The sequence below is a fragment of the Rutilus rutilus genome (assembly GCF_951802725.1).
Source record: "Rutilus rutilus genome assembly, chromosome: 21".
NCBI classification, from domain to species: Eukaryota; Metazoa; Chordata; class Actinopteri; order Cypriniformes; family Leuciscidae; genus Rutilus; species Rutilus rutilus.
In genome coordinates, this window is record NC_140226.1 from 7,199,542 (window position 1) to 7,214,843 (window position 15,302).

At 38.2% G+C, this 15,302-nt stretch overlaps 1 protein-coding gene across 3 annotated transcripts in view; it reads left to right on the top strand.

The window, feature by feature from the left end:
• LOC311281152 (connector enhancer of kinase suppressor of ras 3-like) overlaps positions 1–15,090 on the top strand; it is an 86,523-nt gene extending 71,433 nt beyond the window's left edge. For 2 of the 3 annotated variants that reach the window (XM_084393885.1, XM_084393886.1), the window contains exons 16-25: positions 2,119–2,172; positions 2,303–2,342; positions 2,457–2,626; positions 2,891–2,964; positions 3,150–3,221; positions 7,390–7,451; positions 7,526–7,644; positions 11,019–11,370; positions 11,596–11,792; positions 14,534–15,090. In XM_084393885.1, coding sequence (XP_084250011.1) covers positions 2,119–2,172; positions 2,303–2,342; positions 2,457–2,626; positions 2,891–2,964; positions 3,150–3,221; positions 7,390–7,451; positions 7,526–7,644; positions 11,019–11,370; positions 11,596–11,792; positions 14,534–14,716 — 1,323 coding nt within the window. In that variant the 3' untranslated portion in view covers positions 14,717–15,090. The remainder of the gene's footprint in view (positions 1–2,118; positions 2,173–2,302; positions 2,343–2,456; positions 2,627–2,890; positions 2,965–3,149; positions 3,222–7,389; positions 7,452–7,525; positions 7,645–11,018; positions 11,371–11,595; positions 11,793–14,533) is intronic. The other variant, XM_084393887.1, reaches the window with a different exon arrangement.
• Positions 15,091–15,302: the final 212 nt, after the last annotated feature.

Here is a 15,302-nt window from a genome sequence, read left to right on the forward strand (position 1 = left end):
GCCTGACATCGTACTTGCGAGTTCACACACCTCTTTAACGTTAATTTTAGTGATCTCCGAGTGGCAAAGTCGAACATCATTAGTGCCGACTTGAATAATAATCTTAGAGAATTTACGATTAGCATTAGCCAGCACTTTTAAATTTGCTTTGATGTCAGGCGCTCTGGCTCCAGGCAAACATGTGACTATGGTGGCTGGTGTCTCTATTTTCACGTTCCGTGTAATAGAATCGCCAATAACTAGGGCACATTCAGCAGGATTCTCAGTTGGTGTTTCACTGAGTGGGGAGAACCTGTTTAATGTCGTAATCGGAATGGAAGAGCGGCGTTTTGTTCCGCGACACTACAGCGTCTCAAGGTCACCCAGTTGCCCTGATGCACGGGCTCTACAGCCGGAACCGAACAATGTACAGAGTTCACTAAGCTAGTCGGATCCAAAGCAGTATCTAAAGCCCTTGCATTCTTACTATCCACGATTAAAGTTTGGATGCGTGTCTCTAGTTCTGAAATCTTCTCCATCAGCCTGACTATCTCCCTGCATTTATTACATGTGAAGCCCTCAACGCTGACAGAGAAGGCTATACTATACATGTGACACGGAGTGCAAGTGACTTACCACAGTAGTTTAATAGACTTGTAAAAGGGGCGAGAGAGAAAAAGACGGCAAGCACGGATGGCAGGTTAACAGGCTAGCAAGATACTAGCGTGTTGTGCTAGCGATAACGATTTAGATAAAAGCTAGTGATGTCAGATTAATGTGATAGGCAATATTAGACAATATCTAATATATGTTGATGAGTAAGTTATATTTAGCAATATAAACAACAAGGATTGATAATAAATAGAGACTGAAAGCAGAAAGCTATATGGAGCTTACAGATGCAAACCAGCAGCAAAGCAGACAGGAGCAATCGATCCCCGAATGGTTAAAAAAAAAAAAAACACATCTTTTTCTCTCCATTTTGGCCTTCCATCCACACTTAAGATGACGTTTTTTTCCTGCAGAAAAAAACAAGCTATTTTTAAAACAATGACGCATGATGAGTCATGTGGTGCATATTTAATATGTTTATACTGCTATTGTGCCTGTTATGTGCTATTCACTTTCACACTGTTGCTAAAGATGTTACGTTGTGCATTCTTCAAATCGCAGTCCTGCAAAGATGACAGAAAATTCACTTGCATTTGCTGTCCTGTGGCAAACATATAATGGTGACTGAGTGCGACCTTGACACATCAGTGAATCGTGAGATATTTTGCAAATAAAATGATCCTGACAGAAGAATAGTATGAGAACTTTATTATGTCTGTTCCATCTGTATAATCCAAGTAAGCGTTTAGGAGAGTGTTTTGAAATGAAAACGCCGTTTTCAAATCTGTATGGAATCTGGAATAATGTGGAAAAAGCCTCAGACTGTGACAAACAAGGTTTTCTGTCATGTCTAGGTAACTAGGCACTGTTTGTCACCTGTGAAATATCTGGACTGATCATGAAGGAAAGGTGAATGAAAACCTGGTTCAAAGGGCTCAGGAATTCAGACTGGGCTGAAGGTTTACCTTCCAACAGCCAAGACAATGCGAGAGTGATTTAGAGACAAACTTGAGTGGCCCTTTTAAACTCAATGAACATCTCTGAACATCTCCACCAACAATCCCATCTGACAGAGCTTGAAAACATCTGCAGAGAAAGTTGTCTGAAAATACCCAAATCCAGATGTGCAAAGCATCACAAATCTGCTGTGGATTTTTTAAAAGCATTTTAGTATAAGGCTGCCACATAACAAAATAGCAAAAAATTAGTTGGATGCTATAGATATAGCCTGAATACTTTCTGAATGCACTGTTGCACTTAATTTTAAAGTATGTACAGTGTACAGTGTACTTACCCAAAAAAGTACTGAGTAATATAAGGTAAATACTTGGACTTAAAATGGCTTAAGGTTAGGTTTAGGGATCAGGTTCAGGGTTAATACTTAGTTATTAGCAGTTATTGTAATGACTTTAGTAAATACATAGTATGTACATGCCGAACAGGACTGTAAAATAAAGTGCTATCGAGGGCCCTGACTGAAACTGACCCTAATGATCACCGAATGTGTCTGCTTTGGTCTCTTCCCAGGCATCTTTCCCCATTTCTCTGGCTCCCCATATTGCTGCTGATGAGTACAATCCGGTAATTCTTGTGAACCTATTGTACATTCATATTTTTGTCTGCATTGTGATAGTGTGGAAGTGCCAGAAATCATGATTACATGATTGTGGTCATTATAATATCAAAATATTTCAAATGCATTTGTCTTCAGGTGTCTCTCAGACAGAAGTCAAAAAAGAAGAATTGTGGAGGTATGTGTTGCTCTGCACAAACAACTCAAAGTTGTGAACAAATATGATGTGTTTTGTTTTTTCCTGTGTCACCATTTCTGTTTTATTGTGGCATTTAAACATTTGTTCTAATAGGCAGTCTAAGAATGAGCAGAAGGAGAGTTTCAGTAAAAGTTCTGGAGCCAGTGGACTATCAGGGCTGGCTCTATAGGAAAAAAGAGGGGAAGGGATTTCTTGGTATTAAGTGGAAAAAGTATTGGTTTGTGCTAAAGAAAACCTCTCTATACTGGTACACAAATCAAGTGGTGAGTATCTGAATGCCATTTATGTGCCTACATCTTATCATGATATTGTTTTTTCTAATAATTGAATATTATTTATAAAGGTCAGCACAACATATTATCTTAGATATTTTAGCATTAATCTTGGTAAAAAAAAAAAAAAGGTATATACAGTTTCATGTTAGATGATGAAAATAGGATTTAAATGTAATCGTTTTTTCTCTGCCTTGATAATAATGAAAAAAGGGATATATTACAAAAAACTTTTGTTTTGTGTTTTTTTCCCAGGCTGAAAAAGCAGAAGGCTTCATAAATTTGACTGATTTTGTAATTGACAGAGCAATGGAATGTAAGAAAAAATAGTAAGTGGCGTTGTCATTTCTGTTAATTTTCTCTTTAATTGCTAAAAAAATAATTGTTTTCAATTAGAATATAACATGGTTATTTCCTCTACTGTTTTTTTTTATTTATTTTTATTATCATGATGATTATAAAATATATTTCAATTGAACAACCCTTCACACATTTTTTTTTGTGTTTCTCACAGTGCGATCAAAGCTTGCCATCCCAAAGTCATGATGTTTTACTTTGCAGCTGACAGCAACGAGGACATGAACTTGTAAGCCCATTGACACATCAGTTTGAACAAAAAACATATTCTTTTTAGTAACATCCATGGTTGTATTTACAGTAGTTACAGTAATGTTTTGTATAAACTACTGATATAGATAGTTAAGTCATGTCAAGTCATTAGGCCCGGATGGCACCCATAAGCGGCCCTGGTACCCCATACTCCCTTATTGCCCCCCCCAGAAAACACCCTGGGGAACATGGTCGTAAGCCTTCTCCAAGTCCAAAAAACACATTTAGTGTCAATAAGCAAACTTCCATGCCCCCTCCAGGATCCTTGCTGGGGTAAAATGTTGATCCATGGTTCCATGTCCAGGATGGAATCCGCATTGTTCCTCCTCCAGATGAGGTTTGAAGATTGGACGGATTCTCCTTTCTAGCATTCTGCTTGCAACCAGGCTTTCCCAGGTTGGCTGAGAAGTGGGATCCCTCTTAATTAGAACACACCCTCTGGTCTCATTATTTTAATATGGGAACCACCACACCTGTCTTCCTATCTCCAGGTGCTATCCTGACCACATCCAAGGCCTTCAATTTCTTCAGTATATTGAATCTCGGCCACTTGCCCCTTCTGAACCTTTTAACTTCCTCAGTGACTTCCAACAGAAAATGCGAGAGCAGCCTATCCCGCAATGGAAGTTTTAAACAGAACCCACTCAGACTCTATGTATGCAGCCTTCCTCGGGATGAAGGAATAACATAACGTAAAGTCAAGTCAAGTCAAGTCACCTTCATTTATATAGCGCTTTTAACAATATGGACTGTTTCAAAGCAGCTTTACAGTGATAATAGGAAATTACAGTAACAGAGATTGTTTTGGCTTTACAGCAGCACTAGAATAAAATTATTGTCCAGCTAAAGTTAGTTTTGATCGATTCAATTCTGTTGCAAAGATCATTTGTTATTAACTTAGGGGCCGCTTACACGACAATGTTCTAACATAAAACCCTTAATGCGCTCCGGCCCGCTCATTCGCAGAATTATTTATCACTTCCGAGTAGCCATGTGAAATGAAAGATTGGTATCAAAGAGCACACCCAGGTTCCTAACCGACGACGAAGGTTTGACAGAGCAGCAAACCAGCGTTACACAGTATTCTAGGTTATTATGTGAGGACGTTTTTTGTCCAATAATCAGAATCTCTGTTTTTTCAGAGTTAAGTAGTAGGAAATTACTAGTCATCCAGTTTTTTATATCACCTATGCATTCCGTTAATTTTGTGAATTGGCAAGTTTCGTCGGGGACTGAAGAAATATAGAGCTGAGCATCATCAGCATAACAGTGAAAACTAATGCCGTGCTTCCAAGTGATATCTCCCACGGGTAGCATGTACAGAGTGAACCGCAATGGTCCTAGTACTGAGCCGTGTGGTACTCCATACTGAACTTGTGATCGATAAGACATGTCTTCATTTACTGCTACAAACTGATAACGGTCAGATAAGTATGATTTAAACCATTCTAATGTAATTCCACTAATGCCAACATAATTTTTGAGTCTATTTAAAAGAATGTTGTGGTCAATAGTATCAAATGCAGCACTAAGATCAAGGAACACTAATAGAGAGATACAACCACGATCAGATGATAATTGAAAATCATTTGTGACTCTAATGAGAGCTGTCTCAGTACTATGGTACAGTCTAAAACCTGACTGGAAATCCTCGCAGATATCATTTCTTTCTAAAAAGGAACACAGTTGTGAGGATATAGCCTTCTCTAGTATCTTTGACAGAAAAGGTAGATTCGAGATAGGCCTGTAATTGACTAATTCTGTAGAATCAAGTTGCGTTTTTTTAACAAGCGGTTTAATCATAGCCAGCTTAAAAGTTTTTGGTCCGTATCCTAATGACAAAGATGAATTAATGATATTAAGAAGAGGATCTATAACCTCTGGAAGCATCTCTTTCAATACCTTAGTCGGTATAGGGTCTAACATACATGTTGTCGATTTAGATGATTTAACGAGTTTAGAAAATTCTTCCTCTCCTATAGCAATGAATGAATCGAATTTTGCAATGCACTGTCTGATGCGATACTGTAATAGATGGTTGCATAGTTATAATTTTCTCCCTGATATTATCAATCTTGTAAGTAAAGAAGTCATTACTGCTGTGCTGTTTGGAAACGTCTGGGGTTGAAGCTTTATTTTTCATTAGTTTAGCCACTGTTTCAAATAAATACCTAGGGTTTTGTTTATTTTCTTCTAATAGGGTTGAAAAATAAGCAGATCTAGCTGTTTTTAAGGCCTCTCTGTACGCAGTCGTGCTCTCTTTCCATGAAATGTGAAAAAGCTCTAGTTATGTTTTCTTCCAGTTGTGCTCCATTTTTCTGGCAGCTCTCTTAAGGGCCTGAGTGTGCTCGTTGTTCCACGGCGTTGGACTATTTTCTTTAATCTTCTTTAAGCACAAAGGAGCAACTGTGTCTAAAGTGCTGTAAAAGAGAGAGTCAAAAGTTTCTGTCGCAATATCTAGTTCTTCTAAGCTATATGGGATGCTGAGGAGATTAAACTGATCAGGAATGTTATTAATAAAGCAACCTTTAGTAGCAGAAGTGAAAGGTCTAACATATTTCTAACACGGAGTCGGCTTTGAAGCCTTGGCTAAATGAAGTATACACGAGACTAGCTAATGATCTGAGATGTCATCGCTCTACTGCAGAATTTCAACGGCATCAACACTGATTTCATGTGATAATATTAGATCTAGAGTATGATTACGACAATGAGTAGGTCCTGACACGTGTTGTCTAACTCCAATATAGTTCAGAATGTCTTTAAATGCCAATCCCAATGCATCTTTTTCGTTATCTATATGTATATTAAAATCACCAACAATTAGGACTTTATCTGCAGCCTAGCCTATTCTAACTCTGATAGAAAATTAGCAAATTCTTTGATAAAGTCTGTATGGTGCCCTGGTGGCCTGTATACATTAGCCAGCACAAATCTCAAACGTGATTTATCATTTACACTAGATAGTGTAACATTAAGCACCAACACTTCAAAATAATTATATTTGAAACAAGACTTCTCAGTAATTCTGAAGATATTACTATAAATTACAGCAACATCTCCCCCTTTGGCTTTCAGACGAGCAAACACAGCACATCCAGGTTATAATCTGTGATCATATCATTAACAATAAGTGCTTTTGAAGTAAGGGATCGAATATTCAGCAACCCAAGCTTTATCATTTGTTCATTTGTATTATATCTGTTTTTTATGTGTTGAACATCAATTACATTTTTACCCTTAAATGAGTTTGGGAGTTTTTTGTATTTTCTAAATCGGGGAACAGACACAATCTCTATATGATGATATCTACGTGAAAGAGGCTCTATGTGATGGGATTTATCTGACCTCAGTGACATGAGACAGCTAGCAGAAGGTCGGTGTAGCCAGTCCGTCTGCTTCCTGACCTGAGCCCCAATTCATGTGTAAACAGAACACAGTCAGAGTCTTTCCCGCACATGAAACCATGGCGCAGAGTCAGGGAATTTGTTTCTCACCCTGGGTGACTCTATTGTCCAAACTCTATCCAGGAGTTTGGCTCCAGCGCCCGAGCTGTGTGGAGGTGAGGCCAACTATATCTAGCTGGTGCCACAGTATCCTGTATGTGTGGGCCCCCCTCAGCATCTCCTTGCAGGTGGTGAGCCCACAAGGAAAAGGCCCCACCTAATTCTTTCAGGCTGAGCCCGACTGGGCCAGAGCCTGGCCATCAGGTGCTCACCTGTGAGCTCCTCTCCCAGACCTGGCTCCAGGAGAGGGCCCTGGTGTCCTTCTACCGGTCATGGTCTTTCACTCTTTTATCAAATCACTTTCAAATCACATATTAATGTTTCTATAGGGGATGTATTGAATCACTCTTTGTCTGGCCTCTCACCTGGGACCAATTTGCCAAGGGAGACCCTACCATGAGCTGAAGCTACTCTCATTCATTTTGCGTGTTTGGGTTTCCTGACATTGAGTTGGCTGACCTGTCTTTGGTATTTGTTTGCATGTGTGACGTGGTTAAAGGTAAAGGAAGATGAATGAGGTTAAAACTGAAGGAAACTTGAATGAATTTATAAAAATAATTTTAATTAATCACTTGTATAAACATTCATTTTGACAGTCCTGTGTCATTGTTGGTAACTTGTTATGTTTTGTTATTTCAGATGGTTAAATAAACTTGGTCTGGCATCTATTCAGTATGAACCCACAGAGGGTCATACAGCTGGTAAGTTTTTAAGTCTACTAGTGTTACAAGCATTCCTTAGAATTTTTTGGCATCTTTGTTTTTCTACTGCACAGAATGCTACAGTGAGGCCAGTGATCACGAGGAGTCCACTGACACACCTCCTCCACCCTATTCTGAGCATCACACCCAAACTGTAGAAATTGTGAATAGTCCATCAGCTGCTGCACACCAGGCAAGTTCACAGTTGCACAATATATGTGTCCTTGACCTCCTGCCAAAGATGAATACATTATCTACAAACTTTAAGTTTCACTGTTTTCACATTGTATGCATTCACACAGCAGAAGAAAATGGTTGACAGTTTAAAGGTGTTAAATTAACACTGAATTTAAACCTTGATTGGACTTGTTCAATAAATAACGCCATGTCACTTTTGATAAGTCTTGTGTAATAATACAAGACTTATCAATAAAAGTCAATAAAATTTGCCATCTTTAATATTTACTTTAGTCACCATCACTGTGTCACGTATCCAGTCACCACACTAGTAGGGCTGTAATCTCCCAGTCGATTAGTCGATTATTTGGTCGATACGTTCTAGCTCGACCAAAATTCTGATTGCCGCGTTCATTTCATCAGGTGGAAAGCACTAATTGCTAATGGGGGTGTTTTCAGAGCACCCCTGTTTCACAGGTAACAGTCTGTCTTCAGAACACCCTCCTTGTTTTCACTTCTTTTGGATTAGCCCAACCCACTGGAGAAGAGAGACAGATTGAAGAAAGTAGGCTACTAGAAGGTTTGCTGAATATTATTTATTTAATTGTGAGAGCGTTTAATTCATAGTCAGTCCTCTTCTACAATGTCAACAAAGACATCGGCGGTGTGGCAGCATTTTTTAAAAAGTTAATAGTCTATTCGTGTCTCAGCCGCGAAGCTGAGCTCCACAGAGCGGCTGAAATGACAGTGTCTGTCAGTTATTATAATACATACAGCGGGGGAAATAAGTATTGAACACGTCATAATTTTTCTCAGTAAATATATTAAAAAGGTGCTATTGACATGAAATTTTCACCAGATGTTGGTAACAACCCAAGTAAGCCATACATACAAAGAAACAAACAAAAATAAGTTCAGAAATTAAGTTATGTGTAATAATGTGAAATGACACAGGGAAAAAGTATTGAACACATGAAGAAAGGGAGGCGCAAAAAGGCATGGAAAGCCAAGACAACTGCTGAAAACTTACAGTAATTAAAAAGCAATCCAGCCCCCTGTCAGTGGAAATTAATAACAGCTGGTTCAGTCCCAAATGATGGCCTACAAAAAGGTCTCATTGCCAAGGTGTCACACAAGACACATCTCATGATGGGTAAAAGCGAAGAGCTGTCTCAAGACCTTCGCAACCTAATTGTTGCAAAACATAATGATGGCATTGGTTATAGGCACCATTCTAAGCTTCTGAATGGTCCAGTGAGCACTTTTGGGGCCATAATACGGAAGTGGAAAGACAATCATTTCACCATAAATTTGCCTCAACCAGGCGCTCCTCGCAAGATTTCTGACAGAGGAGTGAAAAGAATAATCAGAAGAGTTGTCCAAGAGCCAACACCAAGTTGTATGGTGTTTTTAGGGTAATGTGCACTGCCATTTCTCCTCCAAATATGGTGTGTATTATGGCATCCAAACAGTTCAATTTTGCTCTCATGTGACCACACTATATTCTCCCAGTATTTCACTGGCTTTTCCAAATGTTGTGCAGCAAACTTTAAATGAGCTTCAACATGCTTTTTTTTCAGTAATGGAGTCTTGCGTGGTGAGCGTGCATACAGGCCATGGCGGTGGAGTGCATTACTTACTGTTTTCTTTGAGACAACAGTACCTGCTATCTGCAGGTCTTTTTGAAGCTCTCCACAAGTGGTCCTTGGCACTTGAACAACTCTTCTGATTATTCTTTTCACTCCTCTATCAGAAATCTTGCGAGGAGCACTGGTCGAGGCAAATTTATGGTGAAATTATTGTCTTTCCACTTCCGTATTATGGCACCAAAAGTGCTCACTGGACCATTCAGAAGCTTAGAATGGCGCCTATAACCAATGCCATCATTATGTTTTGCAACAATTAGGTTGCAAAGGTCTTGAGACAGCTCTTCGCTTTTACCCATCATGAGATGTGTCTTGTGTGACACCTTGGCAATGAGACCTTTTTGTAGGCCATCATTTGGGACTGAACCAGCTGTTATTAATTTCCACTGACAGGGGGCTGGATTGCTTTTTAATTACTGTAAGTTTTCAGCAGTTGTCTTGGCTTTCCATGCCTTTTTGCGCCTCCCTTTCTTCATGTGTTCAATACTTTTTCCCTGTGTCATTTCACATTATTACACATAACTTAATTTCTGAACTTATTTTTGTTTGTTTCTTTGTATGTATGGCTTACTTGGGTTGTTACCAACATCTGGTGAAAATTCCATGTCAATAGCACCTTTGGAAATATATTTACTGAGAAAAATGATGACGTGTTCAATACTTATTTCCCCCGCTGTATGACAAAAACAATTGTCTAAATTATGTTACATATTCCTCAAAAGTTCTTGTGATGATATCACTAGTTGACAACATAGTACTATTTTCGGAAATCATAGGCTATGATATTGCGCAGGTGCACGTGATGCAACGCTGTCAGAGCCGACAGACTCGTGTGTCAGACTCATTTCAGTGCAAAATAATTAGGTCAAAAACGATTTAATATACTGCAAATAGCCTACTATTTTTTTATGTTTATTTATAATTCATTTAGGCGGACAACAAGGCTACCAAGTACTGTGCACAGTGCGCAGCTAATTAATTTAACGTTTTTTTTCCTAACGTAATTTTTAGTCGAAAATTTCAGGACTTCAGTCGACCAAGATTTTCTTTGGTTGATTACAGCCCTACACACTAGCTCTGTCATCTCTACCGCACTACACTTCCCAGCATCCCTCATGTTTCCCTCCTGCACACCATCAGCCATCACCTCATTCCTCACTTCTTCGTGGTCGAATTAGAGAATAGATATGTCCTTCAAGATAGCTGAGTTTAATCGGTTTCTGGGTCACAGTCTGGAGGACGTAGGAGCGAGGAAACGAGGAAGCATTAAGGCTGATTTATACTTCTGCGTTGGACCTATGCCGTAGCCTCTGCACTGTAGGCTACGCGTCGGTTTTCATTTATACATGAAAGCATGTGAAACCCTAGTGAAGGGTCCTAGCAGACCAATCACAGCACTTGCAGTCCACATAGAATTGACGGCATTGTTAAATTTTTGGAGAGGTGCAAGTCAGGGTACGCCGGGTAAGTTCGATGCAGAAGTATAAATTGTGCTTTAATTTGAATATCAAGAAGCAACCACAGAGCTTAGCTATAGCCCTAATTAAACACACCTGGAATCTTTAGGATCTTTAGGGTCACCAAAATCTTCCAGGCAGGTGTGTTGGAGCTAAACTCTGCAGTAAAGTGGCCCTCCAGTAGCAGGACTGGACACCCTTGATATAGAAGAACTACATTTGCACCAGACATATATTATAATAGAGAATGCCATTGTACCTCACTCTGATGTATCTTTCCCATTTAGGAAAGCCTTCCTCCTCCATATTCCTCCCCTGTTCCTAGTGAAACCACTGGAACCCTATCCTCCCCCGTCAGTACGATGACCTCCCACAGCTCTGCCTCCTCTCTGGCGAAGCATAGACGGTCTTGGCTAGACCTTGTCTCACAGGCAACACCTACTGCTGGGGAAACAGTGGTCTGCTCTGCTGTGGTCCATACAATGAACCCCACAATAAAGGAAACCTCACAATGCAGTGAAATCACTGCTACGTCTCAAGGCCCCTTTGAATGTTCATCAAGAACAACACCTATGGCAGTATCCACAGAGCCAGGGGAACCAGAACCGCTGCTGACCTCAAATGACACCAGACCTGAAAGTAAGCAAGTTGGAGAACCAATTAAACATCATAAACAGATTTATGATAGGAAATGACATTGTTCAGCCAGTGACATGACTACTGATCAATTTGGAGGAAATTAGAAATGCTTGTTATTATCAAAAATAAAAACTTTCATAGAAGTTCGATTGCTTAGGTTTAAACATAACTCTTATGAGTTATGTTTTATATAACTCGCTATAAAAGTTATATTTGTTTTAATAGCTCTAGATGGACAGGAAGGAACTGATGATGAGATGAAAAGATTGTACTTGCATTTGAAAAGAGCAAGCCTGTCTCCAACGGGCGAGCGGAAACCATCATCAAAATGGGAATTACGAACCTCCTTTATAAAGCGTTGCAAAAACCAGATGCTCAATGAGAAGATACATCTCATCAGAACCCTCAACAGCACTCTAAAGGTTAGACGTTCAGATAAACCTTTTCTAACATATGAAAAAGTTTCTTCCTCAAATCTTACAATTTTGTCTGTAAGTATTAAGGCCTATTTACATCAACTGTGAAATAAGTTTGGGGAAAAAATAGTACCAAGCGTGTGTACTAAGCATGGGGTCGCATTATATTTGGTGATTTGATTACCTTGACCTGATCTGTAGCAGTATTATCATCCATCAAACATTACACGCTCCACACTAAGACAACAAACTCCAACAAACTCATTTGTTGGGTGAATGGGTTAACCCAGTACGAAGTACGTTCCAGTACGAAGCAGCAAAAACTGATTTTAACATTTATACTATTATTAATAATTGAGCAACAATAATAATTGAGCACCAATTTAAGATATTATGATTTCTGAAGGATCATGTGACACTGATACTGGAGTAATGATGCTGAAAATTCAACTTTGATCACAGGAATAAATTACATTTTAAAATAAATTAAAGTCCACCTGTGGTGAAAATCAAGCTTTTAATGTTGTTTAAATGTCTATGTGGTGTTTTTAATATGCTTTAAGACAACCCATGTGCAAATTCATGTCAACACCACTGCTGAGCACTTTCTCCTTAAAACTGTAGTGAACCAAAGAGAGGTAAGAAACTCTCCTACCGTCACAAACTGGTAACCAACCCTTTCAATGTGTGGAGTGGGGCTTTTCCTATCATTATTTTTAAGGATGCAGATTTTTAGAAGGTAGCCTACTGACAGGGTTTGTGTAACATTAGCAAAACTGCAATTAGCAATTAGCTGTTTGATAACGTAGTCAAGCCAAAGGCTAATCATATCAATTAACGTTATGTGTCAACTTTTATTAAAATTCTGAATGGATTATATATACCCTATAAAGCACACAAAGACAGCTCCCTTTATAACAGGGGTGTCCAAACTTGGGCCATTGTCCTGCAGAGTTGGACTCCAACTTGCCTCAACACACCTGCCTGGAAGTTCCTAGTATGCCTAGTAAGACATTGATTAGCTGGTTCAGGTGTGTTTATTTGGGGTTGGAGCTAAACTCTGCTGGACAATGGCCCTCCAGGAGCGGGATTGGACACCCCTGCTTTATAACCACTACAAAGCTGTCACTCATCTCAGTTCGCGATCTTACAAAATTCTGTTATAAATAATGAAGTTGTCTACGCACAATGAATCTCTTATTTACATAGTGTCTACACTTAATGTGAGGATTCGCGAGCATGCAGAACTCCCATCGAAAAACTCCAGCGTTTTGACCGGAGAGTGGATTCTGACCAAATTAAACACCCCTGATTGGTCACTGTGTTCAACAAACATGTCTGTGATTGGTTACATTGCTCACTGTTGCAAAAACACATACTGTAGTAAATAGAGACATTTGATGTTCTCCAGAGTGGAAACACAAATATACACTGGTGCGTTTACCAAATCTGTTTCATATGATATTGTTATAGTCTCAATTGAGGGTGCTCTTGCTTTCATTTGATGGTGCTTAGCCTCGGCACCCCCGTAGAACCGGGCCTGCCTGTATAATTCGCTCTTCCTCTTTTTTTACTGAATCAGTTTCTGGTTCAAACATATATGGCTGAATTAAACCAATATTTTCTCAGGAAAAAAAAAACATTTAAATGTGTCATTTTGATTATCAAAGATGAGTTTTAAGGGATAAAAGTATTGACTATAGGGGACTTTAGAAAACTTTTAAATTGTAATAATATTTCACAATATTACTGTATTTTTATCAAATAAAATGCACTTTGGTCAGCATAAGAGACTAAAAAAAATTATTTAAAAAATCGTAATTATTCCAGACTTTTAACCGGGAGTGAATATAAATGGAAAAATATGAGGTTATGCATATTATAATACAAAATACAACATATGATGTATCAGCTAATTACAAAAATGTTATAAAAAGAAAGCATTGGAATTTGTAATTAGTAAAGTGCAGGGAAAGTTGTTCTATAGACTAATTAATGCAGATTTCCTTCAGAATGTAGTGTTCAGAATTCAGTGTTTGCATTTCTTATGCACCATGATGCAATTTGAGAAATATTTTTGAGCATGGGACAAATATAAGATCACTGTTGCAGGAATAAACCTCTGTCTGCCTTTATGTTTAAGGAGTGATTATTTGGACATATAGCGATTATATTCATGCATGTTTATATGAATATATATTATTAGACGTCTCTAAAAATGTATGCCTGTAGTAAAAAGGGATAATGAACTGCAACTATTTGTATACATCGTTTTCAGGCTTGTGAAAGACAACAGCAGCTCCATCTTCAGGACCAGTCGAGATTTTTGCTGGTTCTTTCATTTCTTTTACAATTAAACTTGATCTGAATAGGTTTTATTTAAAAATGTATGCTTGGTGTGGACAGGCCTTTAGAGTGAAAAAAGTTTAGTTGCTGACACCATATCTTTGCTGTTTACGGAGCTGTCTTATGCGTTAGTTTCTACAGTTTTTAGTGTTGGTAGAAAATGAATCAGATATCATTTGAAATTTGAGGTTACTGACACTTGGCAGAACTATGTCAATTCCTAAATCTACCAGCATAGTTGGATGGATAAAGCATATTTTAGTATTTTTTAGTAAATATTTTATAAAATGAAATTAATATTAATTTAATTTCACCAATTTTGTGTTCATCCAATTTGCTATCAATAGACTGTGTTATATCATAAGTTATTTTTAACCCAAAAAAAATTGTCTTTGATTTAGGCTAAAGAAGCAGATCTACTGACTTTGGAGCAGGTACTGGCTGACTCCACTCTCACTGCAAGTAAATTCAGGGAGTGGAAAGAGACCAACACTCTTCTGCTGCAGGACATTATTTTAAACCACCCCCTACAGACTGAACCCCTGAACACCCCTAGTGCCTCAGCTATGCCTCCCTCAACATAACCGTCTCCCATTTCTTTCACTTGCCATCATTTTTCTATTTATTTTTTACTGATGTCAAATCAGCCTGTTACAAATGTAAAGTTGTTGTAAAATCCTTGTTGTTTCTAAACCTTTTCCAAACCTGTAATGTCTCACTGATGTTAAGATACATTCTTTTAAATAATTTTAGATGTCATGGAAAACCAAACATGTTCAGTCCAAAAGTGATTTTTATTGCTGATATTTGTAGTCTGCATTCATTGCAAACAAGGAGTTAACCTGGTAGTAATTTAAAGTGCCTATCACAGTCTGTATAGTTTTTTTTTCTTTCTTTTTTTTCTTATTGTAAATACTTCTGTTTAGATATATTTATTGATTAAAAATATGATGCCAAAGTTTTAGTAAGCAGTTTCATATTTCCGAATTACAAATATCTGGGTGCTGTTCAGCATAAATAATCTTATCGTACATCCACATTATTGTGTTATTGTCACGACTGTTGAATAACCAAATCTCGTGTTTTAAAAAAAAGTAATTTAAAATATCTATTTCTGTAAATTTTTTGATAATTCACAGCTTAATCATACATTTTCATTTTTTTTTTTTT